The sequence below is a fragment of the Stenella coeruleoalba genome (genome assembly GCF_951394435.1).
Source record: "Stenella coeruleoalba genome assembly, chromosome: 10".
In the NCBI taxonomy this organism is placed as follows: domain Eukaryota; kingdom Metazoa; phylum Chordata; class Mammalia; order Artiodactyla; family Delphinidae; genus Stenella; species Stenella coeruleoalba.
In genome coordinates, this window is record NC_137156.1 from 34,952,548 (window position 1) to 34,978,840 (window position 26,293).

The window sequence follows — 26,293 nt, forward strand, 5'->3', positions numbered from 1 at the left end:
GCTAGGGAGAGTTCTGAGCGTTTTGACATGAAATGAATAAAATGCAAATGATATTCCAAGACAGATGCTAATGAGGATCTATGCTTTGAGCGTCCACAGCCCCGGCAGTGCCCAGAACAGTGGCGGAGCTGGTGTGAACTCAGAGATGGACAGGGTCCAGCAGCCCGGGGCTCGTGTGTGTGTGTGTGTATGTGTGTGTGTGTGTGTGTGTGTGTGTGTGTGTGTGTGTGTGGCGCGCGCCTGCTCCGGAATGTGCGTAGCCGGCTCCGGGTGTGCTCGCGCCGTCATGAAAATGAGGTCAGGGAAGGTCGTTCCACTCTGCAGCATAAATCAAGGAGGAAAGGAGAATGGATGTGAGAGACAGTCCCTGGAGACCGCCCCGAGAGAGGCTGAGCGAGGGAAGCGGGAGGGGGAAAAGTTCTGCGGAGAATGGGCAAGAAGCGGGCCCAGGCGCTCGCCCTCCCCGCGCTTCCCGCCCGGCGGGTCCCTTCGCCGAGCAGCGGCGCCCCAGACTCAGGCGAGATCGTGCCTTTAACCCCCGCATCCTCCTCCGCAGGCTCCCAACACCTCTCTCTCCTTTCCTCCAACCCCCTAATTTAAATGGTCCTCATCAAAGCGCCCTTTGTGTGGACGGTGAAGCGCCTTACGCCCAGCCTCCTCAGGAGCAGATCAGTGCTCCCGCGCACACGCCAATTGCACTCGCAATCGCACACTTGTTACTCCCGCGCACAACCTCCGGGGCTCCCGGGGACGCCCTGCGGGGATCGGAATCCAACGTCCCGGAGCGGGCTGCTCTCCGCTGTCCTCGTGCCGCGCGACTCCAGCCCCGTGTCCTTTCTCCACGCAGCCCGCCTCCCCGGTCTCCCTGACACTCACTACCACCGTCCTCCAGCCCCTCTGGCTCTCCGCTTTCCACCAGCCCCTGGGGGAGCGCGATGCTCCAGGCCGGTGTTTCCCTGCGCGCTGTCCTGTGACCCCAACCGGGAATCTCCGGAGCCTCGGTCTGTCCTGGGCCGGAACCGAGGCACAAGTCCCGGGCAACCTGGCTCTCAGGGAAAGGGGGACCAGTGTGGGGCAGTTCGGTATGGGGGAGGGGGAGAGGGGGTTAGCTCTCCCTTCTTTCTTCAAGCTCCAGGCCTAGAGGGCTGAAAGTGGGGCAGGGCACAGTGCAGAAGGACCGCAGCCCGAAGCGCCCCTGTGGACCCCGGAGCGCTTTGCTCTCCGCTGGCACAATGGGTACCCGCCGCTCCAAGAACGCGAAGAGAGCAAGAAGGAGGATGGACTGGACGGCACCCACAGTCGGAGCTTTGGGCCTGCATCAGATTTATTTCCCACTGCATTCTTTTTATGAAAATAACAACAATGATGTCTAAAGCCTGTACGGTAGGCACAAAATCGGCACACAATAATATATATTGAATTAAATTTACATAGAGCTGTTAGCCATCATGATTCTTCCTGAGCTTCCACATTTTGTAGATTAATTCATTAAGTCATGCATTCATTCAACAAATATTTAGTGAGCTCCTACTAAGTGACAGAGAAACAGAATGCCAAGAGCCTGGCCCTCCCGGCACTTACATTCTCCTGGGACAGAAAGACAGTAAAAAACTCGGACACATAATACGACTGGGTATTAGGCTGGGTAGCCCTGTGTGCTGTGAAGCAAAGATTAAGGTGGGTTAGAGAGGGCCTCTCTGGGGAGAAGACAGAGACCTGAATGAAGTCAGGAAATGAGCCATGCAAACTTCTGGAGGGAGAGGGTCCAGGCAGAGGTACCTGCCAGTGCCGAGATGGAGAGTTGGAAAGTGCCTGGGGTGCAGCCTGACAGGGAGGGGAGAGGAAGGAAGTGAGATGGAAGGTCAGGCCTGGCTTTGTAGGTCTTGGAGGGGAGTTTGGGATTATATATACTTGGTGTGATTGGGAAGCCACTTGAGAAGTTTTTTAAAAAAGGACTGACACAACTTGTGTTTTATAAAATTATAAACAAAGACAGAATTTAACTACCTTGTCCATGGTTTCCAGGTTTGTGGGTTTCTTAACCCAGACCTCCAGCTTTGTCTCAGTCCGACATGTCAGAGATGCATGCCTAGGCGAGACTGCTCCAGAAGGAGCCCAGGAGACATCTTGAACGGTACTCCGTTCCTCCCACCCATACTTTTAGGAAGGTATCCAGAGTGGGGCAGTGGGTAGGGTCTCTAAATCTGCCAGCCCGGGAATCTGGGCTGTGGGCGAGGACTCCCGGGCCTCCGGCTTGAGGATTCCTGGCTCCCCACCCCACCTGTTGCCTCTGCTCTGCCTACCCTGGGCGTTTTCCGGGCTGTGGAGACTGCGAGGGCCACTCTGACGCGAGAAGGTAAGATCCGGTCTCTCCGCGACGCTCCAATTCCTCTGCTCCGGCTGCAGAAATCTTTCTCCCAGAGCGAGCGAGTCCGCCTTTGCGCACAGCCAGCACCGTGGTCCCACACCGCCTCCGGGTGGCGAACAGGGGTACTGCAGCCGGCGTCGGTATAGGGTGCAGAACAGTAACCAGAGACCGCAGGGGGCGCCGGAACAGGCTTACTGATGGCCTACCAGGTGCCAGGTGTTGTGCAAGGCGCTTCGCTTACTCTATTTAACCATCAGAGTAACCCCGGGAGAGAGACCTAGCACTTCCCTCACTCTACAGTTAAGGAAATTGAGGCCAAGAGAGGCAGTGTGCTTTGTCTGAGAACATATAGCTAGTAAATGGCAGAGTGATTTACTCACTTTTGCACTGGCTCTTGGTGCACATAGGGTGTGTGAGAAGAGGCAAATATTGGCCTCCATCCTAGGAAGCTCTCCCTCCCTTTGGCCTTGTAGAATCAGCTAGAAGTCTTTAGCAGGTGCACTGAGCTTCCAGATCCGTCCCTGGGAATGTCCCAAGGTCTTTTCACCTTCTCCCTCCGAGCCCATTTCAGATGGGTCCATAGTCTGCAGGTTGAGATCAGTTCAGGCACAGCTGCACAACTCCGTCTTGCTTGCTGCATGACTGAGTGGTGGTCAGGGTCTCTGTCCCCTCTCTGAGATTCAGGCTGGTCGAGCACCCTTGTCCCTCGCGGGGAAGAGCAAGGTGCACTGAGTGGGGAGTTCTTGAACCTTAGATAGCACGATGGAAGGGAAGGCAGAGGTTGACCACACTGAGCCCACGCAGTGCTCCTTTTCTATCTTGAGTCCCAAGGTCGGGAGATCTCTGATTGGCATTGGGGGTCCCTCTTATCAGGCCCTGGGACTGCTCAGGCTGGTTTTGCACCTGCAACCTGTGGGGAGAGGACGCCTGGGCAGAGAGAGGCTGCCGCTCCAGCGCGGACGTGGGCGCCGTTCTCCATCCTCTGCTGCCCCCTGGTGGTCTAGGATATGGCTGCCGCCTCCAGCCTCCTGCCCACCCAGCGGAACAACCTTCTCGTCTTCTCACCTTCCTTGCCTGGACAAACAAAGGCTCCTTCCCAGAAGCCAAAGGTATGCTGGGAGAGAGATGTGAAATTTCTGGGAAGCTTAGTCTGCACAACATCCCCGAGCTGTGTCCACATAACACCAGGATTATTACCCCCAACAAATGTTTAAGAAGAGGCTACGGTGCACTACCCTCACAGGGCTCACAGTTTAACAGAGAAGACAGACCCCAAATGACTCCTACAATCTTTATTATTATTAATTTTTTTTAGCTTTTAACTTTATTTATTTATTAAAACAATTCTTTTTTGGGGGGGGCACGCTGTGTGGCATGCGGGATCTTAGATCCCTGACCAGGGATTGAACCTGTGCTCCCTGCAGTGGAAGCGGGGAGTCTTAACCACTGGACCGCTAGCTAAGTCCCAGCTTTTAACTTTTTTTTTTAACATCTTTTTTGGGGTACAATTGCTTTACAATGTTGTGTTAGTTTCCGCTGTATAACAAAGTGAATCAGCTATATGCACATATATATCCCCATATCCCCTCCCTCTTGCATCTCCCTCCCACCCTCCGTATCCTACCCCTCTAGGTGGTCACAAAGCCCTGAGCTGATACCACACGGAAGATGAGCCTCCAGAGAGGACACTGAGACTTCCTGCCACCAGGAGACTAAGCCAGGACCAGACACACACAGCCTTCCACTGCTGTCCTGGGGCAGGGGGAGGGGTGGAGGGAGCAAGGCTGCTGGGAGCTCTGACGTCCTCACAATCCACTCACTTCAACAGTCATGAAAATATTGCCATCTTATTTTACCCAAGTGCATTTTATTGTAAAAATATTCCAACAATGCAGAACACGGAGTAAAATGTGAAAGTTCCCCTTCGCACACACCCCCACCCCTACCCAGACTTAGCTCCTGTTAGCATCATGAGGCAATCCTTACACACTCTCCCGTTTTTACACACACACACACACACACACACACACACTGTATCTATGGATATAGATTTATCTTCATTTTAACTCGTATTAATGAGGTACTATGGCTATATGTGTCACTCAGCAGCTTGACTTTTTTTTGCACCTAAATGTTTTGGTGAGCTGATCTATGTACATCAGTACACACAGATCTGCCTCATTCTTTCCAACCTGTTGCACAGTGCCCTGTACTAGTGAGGAAACATCACTTACTTAGCTCCTTTCCTTGTCATGGTCAGTTGATTTGTTTCTCAGTTTCATTATTATGTAAAATGTTGTGACACATAGCCTTTTATTTCCCTCGCTGTGCACATGTGACTGTGTTCTCTCATGTAGACCCCAGGAATGATTGAATTGTTTGCAGGAAGGGGATGCCTGTTTAATAGTTGATAAATCTGGACAAATTGATTTCCTAAAAGGATGCGCTAATTTATATGTCCGCCAACAGCTTTTGAGACTGCCCATTTTCTCACAACCTTATCACCACTGGAAATGACCAATCTTTCAAATTCTTATTAATTTAATGGGTGCAAAAATGATCCCCTCTCTCAATTGTTTTAATTTGCATTTTCCTATTTACTAATAAAATGGACCCTGTCTTCTGTATAACTTTTCCATGGGTGTTTTTTGGATTGCAATTTCTGTCCTTTTTTTTTTTTAAATTTCTGTCCTTTTCTGTTTCTTCTGTAGAGTTGTTGCCCTACTTATAAAGTAATTCAGCCCAGTAAATTTGCAGATCTAACTGGCTTTATTCAGGGGTTCATGAATTGTCAGCATTCCATCTAGAAGGGCACTCCAAGGAGTTGCACAGAATGGAAGGTCGTTATAGGAAGAAGGGTGGGGGGCAAGGGAGCTGTTAGCAAAAGAAAATAAAGTATTATCTTAAGTCCTGGACATCTTTTTTGGGGGGAGGGGAGAAAGGGTTTTATCATACAGACGGCCTCTTCTTCCTCTGAGGGATTAGCTCATTAGTGCTGACCAGAACATTCCAGACTGGCTGACTGTTCCTGGGGGAGGTTGAGACTGCAATTAGGTACTACGTCTAGGTTAGTTGTCATGGCCTTTAGCACAAGTGGTGCCGATTTGGGCCTGTGGTTTTTCTCTTTAACACCCTTTACTTACTGATTTTATGAGCTCCTTATACATTCTGTATATTTTTTGTTTTTGTTTTTTTTAAGATTTATTTATTTATTTATTTAGGCTGCGCCAGGTCTTCGATATGGCATGCGGGAATCTTTTAGTTGCGGCATGCAGACTCTTAATTGCAGCAGGCATGTGGGATCTAGTTCCCCGACCAGGGATCGAACCCGGGCCTCCTGCATTGCGAGTGCAGAGTCTCACCCACTGGACCACCAGGGAAGTCCCCAGATATTTATTTTTTGTATAACATATATTATTTTTCTATCCTGTCACTTTTTAAAGACAGTGTTTATAGCATCTTTTGTCATACGTAAGAATTGGTTTTCTAAGTAGAAAATCTGTAAGGCTTTTCCTCCCTGGCTTCTGTGTGGGAAGCTGTTTGCATAGAGGGGCCAGTCCTCTGTGGCAAGGGTGAGGGGCATTCCTCCTGGAAGCCTGATGCAAGCGGAGACCCATTTCCTCAGGGAAGGACTTCACTAGGGACACCGTGGGCAATTGTGAAATTTTAGCAGCTGCAGGGAGCCCTGTGTTTCCCACCAGTGCGCCTGAGCTCGCCTCTCGGAGCCAGTTAGGGTGACAGTGAAGCCAGACCTGGGCTGAGTGTGGGGAGGACATAGTCTTGCTGTATACCTGGGCCCAGGGACTGGCAGGTCACAGTGATTTGCTGAGACTCCCTCCTTTACCCCGTGAACAAAGAACAAAGAACTTTGCTCACCATCCAGTTGTGCAAGGGTTAAGTCATAACCCACTGCAGTGGCCCATGACTGTACCCTGAGAGGAATTCGGGGTGCAAAGCAGCATAAGGCACAATGAGCTGTGGACAAACGGGCCCCTAGAGAGTTAGACGCGTATCCCAGGAAGAACTCCAACCACCCCAGATTCTTGCATCTTCCCGTTCACAGGAAAGCACTAAAATCGTTAACTCAAAATATCCGTTCTCTGTGATAAGCAGCGATGTTTCACCAAGATGTGAGCTTGACTGCACATACACCCTGGCCCAAAAACTCACATATAAACTGGCTTCTCCTCTTCCTTCTTCGGAGCACTTGCCTCAGGGCTGCTGAGCAGCTGTCTCTCGGGCTATAGTCCTCAGTAAGTGTCCCTGAATAAAACTTAAACTCACGACTCTTATGTTGTGTGTTTTTCTTTAAGTTCAACAGCCCTTCTTCTGGGGGTAGGCATGGCCCTGCCCAGAGAAACCCTTCCCATTCCCTCGGGCTTGGGTGTCTCTCCCCAGGAGCCTGGGATAGCTACATGGCCTCAGGTCCAGAGGGCCCTCAGACTGGGGGAGGGGAGTGGTCTCCCATGTGCCACACTGAAACACGCCTCCTGGCTGGCCCGCCGGCCGCAGGGCCTCGTCTCTCTGGCCCACCCCTTCCATCTCCTACCATCTCCCCCGCCCTCCCCCTCAACCCCTCATCTGAAGTCAAGGGCACGTGCAGGCCAGGTGGAGGTGGTGGTAGCAGAAGGGGTCCTCCCAGCCAATCCGCCCCCTGCCTTGAGCCCTTGGGTGGGGTTGGAGGGTCTGAGGAATGATGTGGTCCCTGGGGAAGGGGCCTGATTCATCAGGGCTCCCCCAGCACCTTTGAGAAGAAAGAATTGAGAAGGATAAAGGCCTCCTTAAGAAAGGGGGAGGCCTGGGGTGATGGGCTCTAAGGGCCCAGGAGAGAAAGGAAACAGAGCCAGGAGAAGCCCCTGTCCCCCAGGTGCACAGAACATCTCTGGGCCCTTAGAGACCTCAGCTCTGCCCGCCCTACCCCACCCCATGGCAGCCACAGGAAACTGTTGTGCTCTTGGCTCTCCTTACCTAGCTTGGACCTCAGAGGCCTCACGCTCAGGTCTAACTGGTGGGTCAGTGATGTGTTTCCACCCTGGGAGGTTTTGTGGGTACTGGAGGGGAGAAAAGAAAAGAGCTGGGAGCAAAGGAGGGGGGGCGTGCTGAGCAGGGGTCCCCAGGGGGGCTGGGGCTGGCTCAGGAGGAAGGCTGGGAGGAGGGGAGAGGCAGCCTGGGTGCTGGGGGTACCACTGAACCTCAGCTACCCCGCCAGAGGACATGAGGTTGGTGAAATGCTGCTTGAAAAAATAAGTAGACGAAAGAATCTAACCTACTTTCCTTTAACGAATCTGAGGATTTTTAGAATCAGGAAAACATTGGTGTTTATATGTAATTTACAAAGAAAAGAGCAAAAAACCAAAAAACCTAGTGAGGTAGGTGCAATTCGAGGTGTGGCCATTGCAGACAGCAGCCGACCAGTGCCGAGTTCAGGGCTTCACTGAAACAGGGCACGTTGCTAGGACTGTGGCTGTGATGGTGGCAGCATTTACTGTCATCATGTTGATACCAGGTGGGACTCCCCAGCTGTGCCAGTCATCGGGCCTGTCCAGGAGGCACAGATGAGGCTGGAATCCCACGAGGTGCTGCCTGAGTAACCCCCTAAGAAGGGGATGCAGTTTTCTAATCAGCAGGCCCAGAGAGGTGCCTTTTTGTAACCTCCCCACAGGAAGGGGGGACCATTTGTCTTATTTCCAGAGAGGAGCACGATGTGCCTGCCGTTGGCACTGTCATCGGAGCTCAGGGCCCAGATATGCCACTCTGTTTCTTTATTTTTAACTCACTGTATTTTTTATGAGGAAGTATTTAAAAATAAATTGCAGATATCCTGACATTTCACCTTTAAATAATTCAGTAGGCATCTCTAAAAAAAGAGCTTCTTGCTACATAGGAAATTAATATTATCACAGCCGATGCAATTAAAAATCACTTCTTAATAGCCTGCGTTCACTAGTCCATATTCAGATTTCTCCAGTAAATTCAGCACTTTAACTTTGAGCAGGAACCCATCTGCCTGAGACCTCTGGCTTCTCCAGAATCCCCTGCCTGGGACCTGGAGCAGAACCTGGTCCCCAGAGGAGCCCAGAAAGAAGGCAGAGAACTGGAAAGAGGAAGTGAAAGACTGGGGTTTCTGAGGAAAAGACCCCAAACCTGGGAGCCCAAGGACACCAGCATATTGCCAGACTCTTAGAGGTGAGTGTCAATGGAATGGGGGCTTTGGCACTTTCCTGGGTGCCAACAGGAAACTGTTAAAAGAAAAAGACATATTACAATGTTTAAGAGTTCATTTGAACAAAAACAAATTTGAATTGGGCAGCATCCAATCTAGCAGATAAAGAAGAGCTCTGAGCTTTTCATAAAATGAAAGACTTTTATAGGGGAGTGGAAACAAAGAAGTTATACTGGCAAAAAAGCAGGTTGGTTATTGCAAAGTTGCTTTCCTTTAGGGGATGGCAGGGGTCTATCAGGCAGATAGCTTAACTAGGGGTGATCAGGTGATTCCTGATGGACTGGCTTAAGATTTCATTTCTGGGAGAGCTGAAACCGTAGATTAAGTTTTGGTTTGGTGACGTGGGGCTTAGCATAAGTGACTCCATTTTGGGTCTGTTGTCTTGTTTTAACAGAGCTCATGTGAAGTCATGGCTATTCTGATTCATCCTCATCCCCTCCATTTTCTAGAGAAAGAAACAGAGGTTCAGAGAGGGGCAGTGACCTACCCAAGCCCACACAGGGAGAAACTAACCCGGGTCTTGGTTCCAAGCCTTGTTTACCCTGGACCCCTCCACTCACTGGGCTTATGTGCAGAGCCCTTCCCCGCTTCCAACAGCACCCAAGGGGCTCCCAGGCTTCCGGTTGGCCCACAAGAGAACTGAGGATCTGAAAGGGTGATGATGAAAAAACAGAGGGCAAAGTGGAGAAGGTGGCCCCCTAGAGATCAAAGGTGGGCATACAGGGCAGAGTTTTAGAGCTTGAAGGAAATGTAGGAAAAAATATATATTCACGTAATTTTATAATCTACAAGGCTTGTTCATTTGCACCGTTTATCTTAATCCTCACAACAGTGTGGAGGTAATATGCATCTCCCTACGGGTGAGGAAACAGGTCCAGAGAAGGTCAGTGACCTGCTGAAAGTGGCAGGTGGCTTTATTGGCCTCCGAGACTCCTGAGTTCCATCAGGATTTTCCATTGCGGCTCCCCCTGCAGTCAGAACAGGAAGCCAGGAGGGGCTCACGGGCTGCTGCAGAATGGCACACAAACGCAGAGGCAACCCCGTCCCCATCCAATCGTATATCAGGTTGGTGGCCCCAGCCTCCTGGTGAGGAGGAAGGCTGCCCCTGGCTGCTGCTGACCAGAAAGGGGTATCGGTGAGGATGCGTGTGCTCTGGGCCCAGGTTGGTCAGTTTCTCGCCCTGATTCTTTCCTATGTCCCCTCTGCTATCCACAGAGAAGAGGAGCTGACTTCCTGTAGGTCTGCAAGTTCACCGTCTGCCCACACATTACCTGTCCCTCCAGCTGAGATCAGCTCTTTTGTCTCTGCTGTGTCACAGGCCAGTCCTCTCTCTGCTATACCTCACTCTCTCTAAAGCTCCGCATTTGTTCTGATGCTTCATGAATAGATGATCCTACTTAGTAATCCAAGTAGCTTGGCAATGTGGCTATTTTCAGTTCTGTTTCTAAGCAATGAGGAGATTGGAGGTAGAGACCGTAAGAACGTAGACCAGGTTCACTTAGCCAGTAGGTGAGGAGGAAAGGGGTCCCTGTCACGTGGTGGCAAAAAGTTTGGCAGCACTGCCACCTGCAGTAATGTGGAAAGTGGAAAATGTACCTGATGAACTGGGTGGTATAGCTGAGATCTCCAGGCAAAGTGATGAGGGCGCTGCCTCGTTTTTCTTGTGGCTTATTATGAAATGTGAGAGGAGAGAGAGAAACTACAGGCAGGGCTATTAAATGTGAAGGGAGCTGGGACTTGATGGCTTCGAAAATTCTCAGCCTCTCCAGACAGTAAATGTTGCTAAAATCAAATCCAGAGCACTCTCGGGAAAATATGGTCTAAAGATGAAACCAAGGGTATGATTGTAAAATCCTTTGTGAAGACCTCAGAAAGATCAAAGGTAGTGCCTCAGACCGAAGGCCCTTAATGAGTTTAAGGGCATGTGCCTCACAGATTCTTTCAATCAAACATGAGGTCTTCTAAGAAGCTTAAAGACAGTATGGAGGTTTCTAAAAAACTAAAAATAAAACTGCCCTATGACCCAGCAATTCCACTCCTGGGTATATATCTGAAAAAAACAAAAACACTAATTCGAAAAGATACATGCACCCCAATGTTCATAGCAGCAGTATTTAGAATTGCCAAGATATGGAAGCAACCTAAGTGTCCATCAACAAATGGACAGATATATACATATATATACACATACATACAATGGGATACTACTCAGCCATAAAAAAGAATGAATTTTACCATTTGCAACATGGATGGACTTGGAGGGCATTAGGCTAAGTGAAATAAGTCAGACAGAGAAAGACAAATACTGTATAACATCACTTATATGTGGAATCTGAAAAACACAACAAACTAGTGAATATGACAAAAAAGCAAAGTCACAGATATAGAGAACAAACTAGTGGTTACCAGAGGGGAGAGGGAAGGGAGGAGGGGCAACATAGGGGTAGGGGAGTAAGAGGTACAAATTATTCTGCACAAAATAAGCTACAAGGATATTGCCCAACATAGGGAATATAGCCAATATTTTACAATAACTATAAATGGAGTATAACCTTTAAATATTGTGAATCACTATATTGTACACCTGTAACTTATATAATATTGTTCATCAACTATACTTCAATTAAAAAAAGAAAGAAAAGCACTATTCCTCAGCAGCAGAAGCCCAAGGTACAGAAGAGGTCTTATCTTGAAGAGATTTGTGGGGGTGGCTTTTGTCTAATTGAGTGAATCCCAGTAAGATACACAGGCGACCCACACTTTTTTTTTTTTTTAGGAGAATAACATTCACAGAACACTGCCAGCTTGGACTGAAAGGCACGAGGGAGCATAACATTTAAAAAGGCCTTTGTGAAGATATACAGATTGCCAACAAACACATGAAAGAATGCTCAACATCACTAATCATTAGAGAAATGCAAATCAAAATCACAATGAGGTATCACCTCACACCAGTCAGAATGGCCATCATCAAAAAATCTACAAACAATAAATGCTGGAGAGGGTGTGGAGAAAAGGGAACCCTCCTGCACTGTTGGTGCGAATGTAAATTGATACAGCCACTATGGAGAACAGTAGGGAGGTTCCTTAAAAAACTACAAATAGAACTACCATATGATCCAGCAATCCCACTACTGGGCATATACCCTGAGAAAACCATAATTCAAAAAGAGTCATGTACCAAAATGTTCATTGCAGCTCTATTTACAATAACCAGGACATGGAAGCAACTAAGTGTCCATCAGCAGATGAGTGGATAAAGAAGATGTGGCACATATATACAATGGAATATTACTCAGCCATAAAAAGAAACAGAATTGAGTTATTTGTAGTGAGGTGGAAGGACCTAGAGTCTGTCATACAGAGTGAAGTAAGTCAGAAAGAGAAAAACAAATACCATATGCTAACACATATATACGGAATCTAAAAAAAAATCATAGTTATGGGGCTTCCCTGGTGGCGCAGTGGTTGAGAGTCCGCTTGCCGATGCAGGGGACATGGGTTCGTGCCCCAGTCCGGGAAGATCCCACGTGCCGCGGAGCAGCTGGGCCCGTAAGCCATGGCTGCTGAGCCTGCGCGTCCGGAGCCTGTGCTCCGCAATGGGAGAGGCCCCAACAGTGAGAGGCCCGAGTACCGCAAAAAAAAAAAAAAAAAAAAAAAAAAAAAGATTCTCACACCCAGTGTCGGCGAGGGTGTGGGGAAGAACCTATTATCTATGTTTATAGTGGCATATAAGTTGTTCAGCATTTTTGAAGGTGAATAGGAAGGATCTATGAAGTTTAATGTGCATATTCTTTGGCTTGCCCATTCTACTTCTGGGTCTTCATCCCTGAGAAATACACACACACACACACACACACACAGAAGGACCTGGACAAAGATGTTCATCACACATTGCTTTTAGTAATTGTGAGCCCCTGTCGAGGGTTTATCTAAACTCCCTGGTGGTCTTGCTGCCTGGACACCCATGTTGTTTGGCCAGGAGGCCTGTAGGGGCCTTAAACTGATGCCAGCCCCTCCTAGAAAGCAGTCCACAGAGTCACAAACAAACCTAAGTTCCCCATCTGACTTCCCTAATAGCCCTGTGGTCAAGAGCCTCCCTGCAGCCCTGGGCCTTCCCTTTACCAAAACCCCACTCATTTTGGTTCGGGCTCAGCCTGGGTGCCCCGAAGCACTCCATCCACAGACCCTAATAAAGGCTTGGGCCCCAAGGTCTGTGCTCTGCCTTGACCTCCCTGTGTGGCCCCTCGAGGCACCTGTGAGTGATAACTTCTCTATTTCAATTTCCCTTGTGGCCTTTTGTTGAACACTAACTCACTATCCAGCATCCTTAACAATTGTTAATTTAACAAAGTCACAGCAGCCCCATGAGGCAGTAATAAGATAACCTGTGGTGCACCTCTTCCATTTGGTACCACGGAGCAGTTCAAAAAGAATGGGGTTCACCTTAGATGTGAACGTAGCTCCATCTCTAAACCTCGTGTTGGATTTAACGGTTGTTGCAGAATGGCATGGAGAGTATAATCCCGTATCTGTAAAGTAGAATCAACTCAGACTCTATATTTATTTGCTCATGCAAGCCTGTAGCTGTAGAAACTCAGAAATTGTCTGGAAAGCTACACATTCATCAAACAATGGGGGTACCTTTTGAGGGAAGGAGCTTGGTTAGTGTTGGGGAAGGAGTGGAGAAGGGAACTTTATCTGTTTACTACTGTGGTGCTTGTTTTTAAGAAAGAATCTTTATGTACATGGGGACTTCCCTGGTGGTGCAGTGGTTGAGGATCCACCTGCCAATGCAGGGGACATAGGTGCGATCCCTGGTCCAGGAAGATCCCACATGCCACGGAGCAAGTAAGCCCAGGCACCACAACTACTGAGCCTGCGCTCTAGAGTCTGTGCTCTAGAGCCTGTGAGCCACAACTACAGAGCCAGCGTGCTGCAACGACTGAAGCCCGCGCACCTAGAGCCCACGCTCTGCAACAAGAGAAGCCACTGCAATGAGAAGCCCGTGCACTGCAATGAAGAGTAGCCCCCGCTGGCTGCAACTAGAGAAAGCCCACGCGCGGCAAAGAAGACCCAACGCAGCCAAAAAAAAAAAAAAAGGGACCTTTATGTACATAATTTCATAGGTCGCTGTGTAATGAAGATAATGTTTTACATGTTATATTGTGTTATATTTTAAATGGTAAAGGAAGTGGGATGGGGAAAATGGGCATTTGCAGAGGACCCAGGAGCCTGTGCTCCCGGAGGCCAGTGCAGGAGGGGTGGGTGGTGACAGCCCCAGGGCAGGACACCCCGCCGAGGTGAGAGGCTTGTCTGAAAGTCCAAGAAGAAGGTATAAATTGAACAAAAGCACAGGAGAACCAGTGAGAACACAGTGCTCAGGAGATAGCCAGCAGAGAGGGGCTTTAGACAAACTTGAGACCAGGAAGTGTCATGGAGACTGGAGCCCTTGATGACCAGAAGAGGGGCTGGTGAAGGGCATGGTCAGTAGTGATGGGGTTCAGGGCAGGCCACCCCAAAATATGCCACTTTGGTATGATCATTTTGAATGAAAGTTACTTGGGAAACAGCTGGTACAAGAACACTCTGACTGGCCTTTGTCTCCCTGAAAGCAGGAAATTAATCTCCCATGTGAAGGTACCCTCCCTGTAGCAGGAGGATAGGAAGCATGCTTATTGCTAGAGACAGGGAGTTCAAGGCTGAGAAAGCTGTAGAAACAAACTTTGTTACTCCTTCATTATTTGCAACCTCAAGCCCAAACCCCTTTGTTTTGTCAAACCTTCACAACTAATTGTTTCTTTGTCTAAAAGGTATAAAAGCTGCCTGCTTTGGTCGCTTCTTTGAACCTCATGTCTTTGGAGTTCCCATACGTATGAAATCAAATTTGATTGTTTTCTCTTGTTGATCTGGCTTCTGTCAATTTAATTATTAGATCTGCCAAAAAGAACCTATAGGCCCTGCCCCAGGCCCTGGGGAATCTTTCCAAGTACCTTGAAGAGCCTCTGACTTGAGCCTGGCCTTGTCCCGAGTCCTCAGGTGCGTCCTGTGCTGTCCAGGTATCCTGAGTGAGAGGAGGTGACAGCGGGGGCATGGGGGGCACAAGGTCCACAATCTGGGACCAGAGGGGACAGTGCCCCTCAGCAGATGGCAGCCTGAGAGAGAGAGAGAGGGAAGAGTGAGGAGTGAAAGCCTGAGCTGGTGTTAAGCTAACCATGCCAGAGTGACAGTCCCTTATTCTGCCTGTGCCAGGCTTGTCTTGGTGGTTTCACAGACAAGGAACTCACGTGCTTTTCGGAGTCAAAGTCACGGGCAATTTTGGTTTTCTAAATGACTGCTCAGGGTTCCCCATGCAAATGGTTTAAACCCTTGCAATGGTCAAGATGGAAAAATTTTTAAAAAACCAAATAAAATTATCTAATTAAAGAAAAAAACCCTTCAAGTACTTGTATGTTCCTCTGTCGTAGAATATTGGAAAACTTTGATAAATATGCAATTTGAATCAATTGTGTTAGAGCTTCAGGTCTGTCCCAATTTGTGTCAAACTTCAAAACTGCTTTCAAATACTCAGTTTCCTTAAGGAAATCTTTTTCAGTTTCTAGAATCCTTTTTCCGGTCTTCCCAGTTTCTAGAATCCTTGCTGCGTTGCCCAGGTCTTATCTCCTTCCACCTGGTTGACAGCAAGAGTCACCCAACTGGACTCCCTCCCTGCAGTGTGGGCTGTACCTCCTGTACCTGGTCTCTGGAGGTCACAGAACTAATGGTGAGCTTTAGAAGGAGCATGGAGGAGTGGAAAGAGCCCTGGCTCTCAGTCTGATCGTGTGTGTGTGTGTGTGTGTGTGTGTGTGTGTGTGTGTGTGTGCGCGCGCGCGCGCGTGCGTGGAGAGGTATTGAGAAGATCTGGTCCTGAGCCCACTCCTCTGTGGGGGACCAGAGCAGAGGGCCCCAGGCAGGAAGACTCCAGGAAAAAAACCTCTAAGGGAAGGCCACTGGAAGTCTAGCCAGAGCTATGGACCTCACAGACTTGAGGAGAGAAAGTGTAATATTCCTATTTTACAGACAGGGAAATTGAGTCCCCTCTGTCCCTGCAGCCTCACTAAGAGGGAGGAGCGGCAGGTGGAGCTGCCTTTCCTCAGCCCTCCTGGGACTGCTGTGGTCTCAGCTTCTCCCAGATTCCTCTTGTGTCCTGAATCTTGGGGTTGGAGGAAGAGGTTACAGGTACTCCCTAGGTGAACAGAGTGGGTATGGGGGCCATCCTGGGCTGTTTCCTCTAACAGGGCCACAGACTATGCCACTGCTGGCAGTGACCCTGAGTGCCCCATTTCCCAGGCACCTCCCAGAACCCAGTTCCCACAGAGCCACCTGCCCCCAGCTCCTCCTGGGGGAGCTGCACCTGTGAAGAGGAGATGGACCTCAGGACTGGGGACAGAGACTGATTTGGGCCATTCTCTCTCTGCAGCCTCCATTCGCAGAGATCACACTGAGCTTCCAACAAAGGCCCAGATATTCAGCAGAGTCTGCACCCATGGGGGCTCTGAGACCTCGGCTCTGCATGAAGGATGCTCACCCCATTCATATCGGTGGGGAGACCACAGCTCAGAGAAATGGTGACTCCACCTTCCAAGCGCTCATTGTCTGTGGTGGAGGGAGGACCCCTTGTCACACAGCAAAGAGCAAGTCGGAAGGACAGAGGGCCACAGGGAGTAGGGTGTGGGGAGAAGGTGATCTTGGGACCCTGCTGGGAGGAGGGAAAGGAGGGATCGGTGGGAAGCTGCGGCGCTGTGTGACACACACACACACACACACACACACACACACACACACACACACACACACACACACACACACACACACACACACACACACGATGGCTGTCGTCGCGCGCTTTGGCCAGCAGGGGGCGGGGCAGCCCGTCCATCACGCCAAGCGCACCCCAGGCTCCCTGGCGCTCCCCTGCTCTGCTGCAGACCAGCCCTGGCTGAGCTCCCTGTCCGGCCCGGGGAGGTACCGGCATCAGAAGGAGCTCTGAGCTCGGAGGACTGGGCCCTGGTGATGCCACTAATTCTCTGGGAAACCTTAAGAGAATCAACGAGACTCCTCGTGCCTCAGTTTCCTCACCGTGAAAGGGGATAGTGACAACCGCTTCACAAGGATTTTGTGGAAATCAGATTAGATCAGTGGTAAAATAGATAGCTAGTGGGAAGCAGCCGAATAGCACAGGGAGATCAGCTCGGTGCTTTGTGACCACCTAGAGGGGTGGGATAGGGAGGGTGGGAGGGAGGGAGATGCAAGAGGGAAGAAATATGGGGACATATGTATATGTATAACTGATTCACTTTGTTATAAAGCAGAAACTACTAACACACCATTGTAAAGCAATTATACTCCAATAGAGATGTTTAAAAAAATGAAAAACAAAACAGAACAGAAAGAAAAACAAAAAACACTGATGTCTGGTTCCCACCCCACTGGGATCATTTCATTAGTCTGGGTCTGGTGTGGGCATTGGCATCTTCTCACACCGCCCAGGTGATTCTAAGGTGAAGGTAAGTTTGGGAATTCCAGAGTTAGATACTCAGGTGACCAGGCTTTGGAAACTCTAAGTTGAAAGTTTGTTTTTAACTCATTCTCCTAAGGTCCCTTTTTTTACTACCTTATTTTCATAAAATTCAAATTCCATCTTCTCTTTTTATCTTCATAGCTACTGCATAACCTCTCGAAATGGAAAATGTAGATTTTCCTAACAATCTGAACTCAAATTACTCAACTATGCACTCCTACCACCTATGATGTAAATAAACCTGTGATGTAAAGACACATGAAATCATTAGTTAGCCTGAGCTGAGGGCTTGTTTCCTAGGCCAGATAGTTGTGAAATACCAGTTCTCTTCCCAGGAAGGTGAGTATAAGAACAAAAACCGGGGTAAAGAAGTGGTTCCAGGTCATTGTTCCAGGTTAGTCACCAGCTCCAGGCCCCAGGAATGGCTCAGAACTCTCCATATTTTATCTCGGACAACCCTGCTGCTGAGGAAGATGACAGACTCCAGTGGGAAGGAGAGACTTCAAGGAATGAAAAGGGACCTGGGCCAGGAAGAGGGTCTGATGGAGGAGAAGGCATGGAACAGGGAGTGAATGAACTTCACATCCTGAATTTCCCCCTCCTTCCCCTGCTCAAAAATAAACAAATGAGGGGCTTCCCTGGTGGCGCAGTGGTTGGGAGTCCGCCTGCCGAGGCAGGGGACACGGGTTCGTGCCCCGGTCCGGGAAGATCCCACATGCTGCGGAGTGGCTGGGCCCGTGAGCCATGGCCGCTGAGCCAGCGCGTCCAGAACCTGTGCTCCGCAACGGGAGAGGCCACAACAGTGAGAGGCCCGCGTACCGCAAAAAAACAAAAAAAAAAAAAAACAAAAAAAACAAAAACAAATGAGACCTAATGAAACTTAAAAGCTTTTGCAAAGCAAAGATAACTACCAACAAGACAAAAAGACAACCCTCAGAATGTGAGAAAATATTTGCAAATGAAACAACAGACAAAGGATTATTTCCAAAATATACAAACAGCCCATGGAGCTCAATATCAAAAAAACAAACAGTCCAGTTAAAAAATGGGCAGAAGACCTAAATAGACATTTCACCAAGGAAGACATACAGATGGCCAAAAGGCACATGAAAAGATGCTCAACATCACTAATTATTAGAGAAATGCAAATCAAAACTACAATGAGGTATCACCTCATGCTGGTCAGAATGGCCATTATCAAAATATCTAGAAAAAATAAAGGCTGGAAAGGGTGTGGCGAAGAGGGAACCCTCCTGCACTGTTGGTGGGAATGTAAATTGATACAGCCACTATGGACAACAGTAGGGAGGTTCCTTAAAAAACTACAAATAGAACTACCATATGACCCAGCAATCCCACTACTGGGCATATACCCTGAGAAAACCGTAATTCAAAAAGAGACATGTACCACAATGTTCATTGCAGCACTATTTACCAGTCAGGACATGGAACCAACCTAAATGTCCATTGACAGATGAATGGATAAAGAAGATGTGGCACATATATACAATGGAATATTACTCAGCCATAAAAAGAAACGAAATTGGGTCATTTGTAGAGACGTGGATGAATCTAGAGACTGTCATACAGAGTGAAGTAAGTCAGAAAGAGAAAAACAAATATCGTATATTAACGCATATACGTGGAACCTAGAAAGATGGTACAGATGAACCAGTTTGCAGGGCAGAAACTGAGACACAGATGTAGAGAACAAACGTATGGACATCAAGGGGGGAAAGCAGCGGGGGGTGGGGGTGTGATGAATTGGGAGATTGGGATTGACATGAATACACTAACATGTATAAAATGGATAACTAATAAGAACCTGCTGTATAGAAAAATAAATAAAATAAAATTCATGAGCAGTCAAAAAAAAAAAAAAGGCACTAATCCCATTCCTGAGGGCAGAGCCCTCATGACCTAATCATCTCCCAAAGACCCCCCACCTCCTAATACCATCACCTTGGAGGTTAGGATTTCAACATATGGATTTTGGGGGGACACAAATATTCAGGTTAATAATAGTAGCAATAGTTGTAGGTAGTGGTAGCCTGACCTTGGTAGTGGTAGGTAGTTTGACCCAGCATTACTGTCTAGCCCATTATTTGGTATTCCATGGAGGAAGGTATCCCAGGCCTGGGTGGATATACTGTAGTCTCTCAGTAAAGTTATAGAGCTCTGCTGTGTCCTGCTGAAAACACAGACCTGGATCTTCTTACTTCCATTCTACTTGGTCCTCCCATCAGCAAGGCTCCATTGGACCAGACCAGAAAGTCATTCCAATTCTAGGTTCAACATCCAAGAGCGTGATTAAAACTTTTGTCCCTGTAATCCAAGGGTTCTCAGCCTCGGCACTATTGACATTTTGGGTGGGATAAATTTTTGTCATGGCGGCCGTCCTGTGCATTGGAGGATGTTTACCAGCATCCCTGGCCTCTACCCATTCGATGCCATTAGCACCCCCCTGCTCCCAGTTATAACAACAGAAAATGTCTCCAAGCATTGCCCAATGTCCGCAGGGGGAAAATTGTCCCCAGTAGAGGACCACTGCTGTGACTCCTTGACATCCCATAATATTTAGAACTCTTTTGGATGCAAGCAACATAAACCCCACTAAAGTAAAAATAGGAGGGGGGATTTCTTGGCTCAGGCAACTGGGAAGTATGAGGGGTGCTGGTTTGGAGCACAGCTGAATTCCTGCCTCAGATAATGTTGCCAGGTCTCTCTCTGTCTTTCTCTCTCTCTTTTTCCCTTTCTTTCTTTGCCTCTGCTTGGCCTCATTCTCAGGCAGACTATTTCCTCACAGTGGAAATGTAGCAATTGAAGTTTCACATCCCACTGACCAATCAACACAGCCAGAAAGAGCTTTCTTCTCAATAGCTGCAGCAGTCTCAGGGAGGATTCTGATTGGCCCAGCCTCAGTCATGTGCTCATTTCTAGGCCAATCAGCATGGCCAGGATGATGAACTTCTTTGATTGGCTAAACCTGTGTCTGTGTGTCCATCCTGGAGAATAGGGTCAGCCCCATCAGTAAAGCTACATAGGATGAGAAGGATGAGCACACTGAGAAAGAGGTGCTCTGCTACCCAAGGAAGGGAGAGGGGAGAACCACACAGCCAGACATCAATGTCCACCATGTCCTTGAGATGGCTTCCTCACCATTTTTCCAATAGTCTCTTGAACTGATCTCTCTCCCCTGACTTAGATGAAGTTCCTCTAACTGTTCAGTGGAATCACTCTCTGCTAGTAGCATGTCTTCACATCCACTCTGCACCCTGCACATCCTTCTCTATAATCTTTCCCTCCCATCAAGCCCCTGTTACTCATGGTCTTAGCATGCAACCCAAGCTCTGCCTTTATTCAGGCAATTTCTTCCTCTCAAAAACAAACATTTATAAAAGTTGATTTGCACAAACCACATGCGGTCTAGCTCTTGTAGTAGAAAAAAAAAAAACTCCATAAAACTACTCACAGTGATAAGATCTGGGGTCTGGTGCTAACTTGCAGGGAAAGTTGCATCTTCTCCGGACACCTTGAGGATCTTGTCTGAAAATTGGATGATTGAACAAGTAAAAGAGGTGGCTCCTCTTTCTTTTTTCCAAAGAGAGAAAAGCTATTCCTCACAGAGCCTAACTCTAATTCTCTACTTACAGAAATCCAAACTGCATCTGAACTGCCCGAGGAAAAGTGTACCCTAGCAGAGGAGCAGACCTTGAAAGTGGACGGTCCCATCACCCACGACACGGACTCCAACAGCCGGAAGGCTTGGCAGAGTCTGAAAGATAAAGGGGAGGTCCAGACGCTGGCAATCACAGAGAGAGTCTCGGGGGAGTTTAGTCAAGTCCAGGTGGGGAGGTACTTCCTAAAAGACGTCCCCAGTGAGAGCATGCTGCACGTCCGAATGACCAACCTTCGAGTGGAGGACACAGGACTGTACCAATGTGTGATCTACCAGCCTCCCAAGGACCCCATCATCCTGTTCTACCCTGTCCACCTGGTGGACTAAGAGTGAGTAACCTGGGGGTGGGGGGTTGAGGGTGGGGAGAGCCAGGACGGGTGGGGGTGGAGCAGTGGTGGTAGCACGAACGGGGCTGTGGCTCAGGATTCCTAGAAGCCTGTGCTCCCCCAGAAGCTCCTTGTCTCTCATTTGAGGTCCTTCAGAGACATTTGGTCCAACAGTAAGAAGGGGCTTCTTTGTATGGGATTCTTCTTGGGGAGTAGAGCCTAACGTGCTATGCTGTTGTAGGAAGTGGGTGAAAGGTGAGCGGTGGACTTGGGACAATTTAGTCTCATTCTTCAGGTCTTCATGTAGTAGTCAATTCCTTGGGAAGCCTCTGTGAGTCCCCTCCCCCTCCTAGGGATGCATCTGAGGGCCCTCCTGTGTGCTTCCAAAGCAGTTCTCCCCAGACCTTACTGTGGGCATGAATCACCTGGGGATCTTATTTCAAATGCAGACCCCGATGCAATAGGTCTTGGGTGGGACCTAGATTCTGCACTTCTGATCTCTTTGATAGACAGCACTATTTCACTGGATTAAGTAGTGGCCAGTTTCCTTATCTGTCTCCCCTATTCATATCTGAGAACCTTGAGGGCAAGACCTGAGCCTTGTTCGGCTCTATATCCCTAGCAACTAATGAAGTGCCTGGCACACAGTAGGGCCTCCGTACATGTTGATCGGATGAATTAAGGAAAGCAGATTAGAGGGAGGCAGGTTCAAATTCCTAGCACCTGTGGAATTCTAAGCCGAAGGAAGACAAGATACATATGCAATATATTAATAAAGATAACTTGTAAAGCAATATGCCACAGGTACAGGTGAGTGCAAGGCAGAGAGAATGGTATAAAGTAATCAGGGAATTATTCTTGAAGAAGGTGGGGGCATATGGATTGGTGAAGAATAGTAGGCAAGTGCATTTCTAAGGACATGAATAGCTTGGAAATTCCTTCCTTGTTCCCTATCCCCCTCCCTCCATCTTTCCCACTCTTCTTCCCTTCTTCCCTCTCTCCTTCTCTCCCTCTCTTCCTTCTTTCCTTTTCATTGTCTCTGACCCAGACAGATGCCACACTATTTCTTTAATTTTAGCAAAAGGAAACCTTGCTTCATGAATGGCCATGTTCATTTCCCTCCTGAGTTCCATTTACCCTACCACTCATCCATCCATTTGTCCAACCACCCAATGTGCCTTCTTACAGATCCTTCGGGTACCCCTGCCTCAGGTGAGAATCCTACCCAGAACTTTGCTCAGATTCCCACCCTTCCTCCTATCACCACCAACTACTGAAGCAAACTCCATCCCAGCCCCAGGACTGTGACCCAACCCCTCCCCACGTCAGCTACCAGCGTCTCCTCTCCTGGCCTCGAAGTCACCCCCCCACAAATGTGACAGATGTCACCAGGCATGGTTTCCAGGTCTCTGGGCCCCTGGTTTGGACACCAAGCCCTTTGATTCCCAGTCCATGTGCTGAGAGTGAGGGATGGGAAGGGTGCAGCAAGGCAGGGGTGGACTTGCGTCACCTCAGTTGGGTGGACCTTCCCAGGGGAGGAAGGAGGTCGGGCTGGAGTGAGGAGGCGATGGTGAGGCTGCCACTCTCCCCATGGTTCCCCTCTGTTTTGCTTCTTGCACACCAGAGGAGTAAGAGAGGAAAATGGCATCTTTGCTGAATTCCAGTGGCTCAGCCAACCCCTGATGGTGTAGTGGAAAAAGAGATCCTGGATTCTAATGTCAGTCAGACCGAGTGAAAGTGTAACTCTGGGCCAGTCAGGAGCCCTCTCTGGCTTCAGTTTCCTTGTCTCTGCAGTAGGGTGGGGTGGAGCTCGAAAAACCAGAGCTGGAAGTGACAATCTAGCCAAACAGCTCTGAGCAGCTGCTACATGTTAAGATTTCCTGGACTGTTAGCTTTGGCTTTTTTTTTTTTTTCAATACTGATGCATGTGACCTACTGCAGACCAACAGAATTAGAATTTCTGGAGGTGGGGCTGGTCTTAGTATTTTTTCTGAGATCTTCAGGAGACATTTTTAATGTGCAGGCAAAGCTAAGAATCACTACCTTTGCATGCACACCCCTCCATACAGCTTATTATTAAATGTTGATTTATGTTAGAACACATTTATCATTAAATATTGAATGAACAGAGAAAGAAATATTCTTCCATAGTCCCACTAATCTATCATGTCTTTTTTTCTCCGTCTTCTAGTTTTTATTCATGCTTATACATATTTTAACATAGCAATAATTCTAATTATACACATTTTCATTACTTTTCTGTGCTAAAACTGTTCTCCAATGTTGCTACCTAGTCTTTGTAATTAGAACTTCAGCATACTTTTTTATCAATAGAAAGCCATATATAATCATTTGCCTTAGACATTAGATTATTTTAGACATTGAGATTATTTTCATTTTTTGTAGCACTGATAACTCTGAGATGAACATATATTTGCAGATGTCTTTTTCTTTTTTCTTTTTAAAAATATTTATTTATTTATTTTGGCTGCACCGTGTCTTCGTTGCGACATGTGGGATCTTTAGTTGCAGCACGTGGGATCTTTAGTTGCGGTATGAGGACTTCTCAGCTACAGTATGCAAACTCTTTGTTGCGGCAAGCATGCAGGATCTAGTTCCCCTGCATTGGGAGCTCGGAGTCTTACCCACTGGACCACCAGGGAAGTCCCCTCTTCTTCTTCTTTTAAATTGTTTATTCAAAAGAAATTCCCTTAAGAGAATTTGAACATTTATATTGTTCTGTATACATATTGCCAAATGGTTTTCCAAAGATTGGAAACAATTTGCAGTGGGATCCCTAATGCATAAGGGAAGCAGCATCACTGCAGGCTTGTCTACACGGATTTGGTATTTAAAAAATATACCTGTCAAAATAGATGTGAGCTGGGACCTGCTTTAATTTCTCTATTACTGTGGACTCTGAGCTCCATAGCGTAGAGGCAGCACCCTTTCCTCCTTATGTTGTGCCTAAGTGCCTGCTACCTAGAAGGTGCTCATTAAATCTTGAAAATAAATGATCTAGTGAGAGTCAATGTTTTTCTTTTTTCACTAATTTTCCAGCATGTAAATTGAGAGCGCAAACCTTCGCCCACATTCCTACTAAAGGCTGCATCTCCTTCATCTATTTATCTGTTAATTAACAGGAACTATTCTATGAGTCATATTCCAGTCAGGGAAGCAGAAGCCACTGAGCTGTTTGAAAAAGAGAGAATTTAGTGGAGGGAGCCGTTTGTCCAGGTGATGGAAGAGCTGAGACACCAATCAGGGGATGGAGGGTGTGGTGCCCCTGAGGAAGCCACTGTCTCCCTGTCTTAGGAGGGTTCTGCTGAGGCAGGCCATGGGGAAATTCTTGTGCAAATGGTTTAGGAAGTGATCTCAGGTAAAGCCGTTCGGGAAGTGGGACCGGGGAGGGAAGGAAACCTAGCAAACGGTGTCATAACCAAGGCGAGTCACACAGGAAGAACCTTTGTTCAGTCCTGCAGGGGGTTCTGGGGACCACGGGAGTTGTTTGTATGTGGGGGGCTGGGGAGCTGGAGTGTTTGTACTCCCAGAACTCAGTGAGGGGCCATCCCAGAGGCACAGGAATTCCCAGGCACTGTGGCTGGGGTAGAGGTGGGATGGGGTGGGATGGAGTGCGGGTGTCTGGCCACCTGCGTGCAACCTCAGAAAGGGATGCAGTTCTGGCCCTTGAGAGTGGACACGTTGTAGGAGCTCCGTGCAAGAAAATGTTCAAGGGCTGGGAGGGGATAAGGCAGGGCACCGGCAGGAGAGACTTGGAGAGGATGGAGTTAGCGGGGCTGGGACCTTCAGGCAGCAGGGCTGGAACCGGGCACAGGCTGGCAACGCAGAGGGCACAGCTGCAAGCTTGAGGGTCCCGAGAGGCGCTGCCTTCCAGGCCGTGCCCCAGTCCCCAGCCAGCGCTGCCAGCGGCTGAACTTGGCTGGGCTGCCTCAGACATCTAGTTCCCGGAGATGCAAGGCAATGCCGCAGGCTGGGGGTGGATTTTAGCGCAAAAGGACCTTTGCTGCTTTCTATCGCCATTCTGTCATTTCTCCCTTTGCTGGTTTGCACATTCAGTTTTAAGTTTTGCATAGGCAAATGTGTTGATTTCTGAATTATTTTGTGTTGATATTTTGAATTGCTTTTATTCCTTAATTGTGCTTGATTCTATTTCCTGGTTACTTCTCTATTTTTTCCACTTATTTTAATCTTAATCCATGGAGGGGGGGGTGTTACTTTACTTTATGGTACAAATTACAGAACAAATACCTTTTTCTTCATCTTGTTATCCAGATACCACAAGACTATTTACTAGACAATTCTTGCTTACTTACTGGGCTACCAATTTCCTTAGATGCTAAATTCTTAGATACCCTTAGATCTATATCTGGACTTCTATTTGTTGCCCTGCTGCCGATTTCTCTTTTGGACCCTGTGTCTCTATAGATTAATTGTGCTCGAACCTATTTCCACATCTGCTGAGTCTAGATAGGCCAAGTTTCCTCACTCATTTGCATCTCTTTCTTATGGTACCTACTGACGTTTACCCAGGACTTTTAGAATCACGTTGCTAAAGTCTATAAAAATTCATGATGGGATTTTTCTCAGCTTATAGATGAGGAGACTGAGGCCAAAGAGGTGAGGTGACTCTCCTAGGAAGTAGGTCCTGATGCTGAGAATGGAAACCAGATTTCCTTGCTCTGGGAGCCCTCGCTCTCTCTGCTGCATCACAGCAGGAAGGAGCCTCGTCAGCCTGCCCTTTCTCCCTGATGCCTCTCTGGACATGGACCCTATGCTCTCTACTAAGTATATTTCTAATCAGTAGTTTTAAGCAATGGAACAAGCTAAATGCACAGGACAATCCCAGTTAGTATGGGGAAAGGAAGGATGAGAGCAGATGAACTAAGGGGCGTGAAGGACTTTTGCACACGCTCAAGTCTGCAACAGCATGCGTGCCAACAGCAGCACTGAATCTCCTCTCTTCCCCAGGGCCCCTGGGCCCAGCACTGTCATTCCCGTGGCACGTGGACTCCTGAGTAAGAGCCTGGTCTTCATTGCTCTGTTTGCTGTCACGCAGAGGTCATTTGCATCCTAGGCGCTGGAACCCACGAGAATGAACTCTGACCTCCATCCACGT

At 48.2% G+C, this 26,293-nt stretch overlaps 1 protein-coding gene across 1 annotated transcript; it reads left to right on the forward strand.

The window, feature by feature from the left end:
* Window positions 1-429: 429 nt before the first annotated feature.
* Window positions 430-26,251, forward strand: TREM1 (triggering receptor expressed on myeloid cells 1; the record flags this gene model as incomplete). The annotated part of the gene is given in 6 exon segments (XM_079934312.1): window positions 430-517; window positions 920-1,082; window positions 2,407-2,525; window positions 20,805-21,150; window positions 21,152-21,163; window positions 26,146-26,251. Coding segments are annotated over 6 exon segments (834 nt in total).
* Window positions 26,252-26,293: the final 42 nt, after the last annotated feature.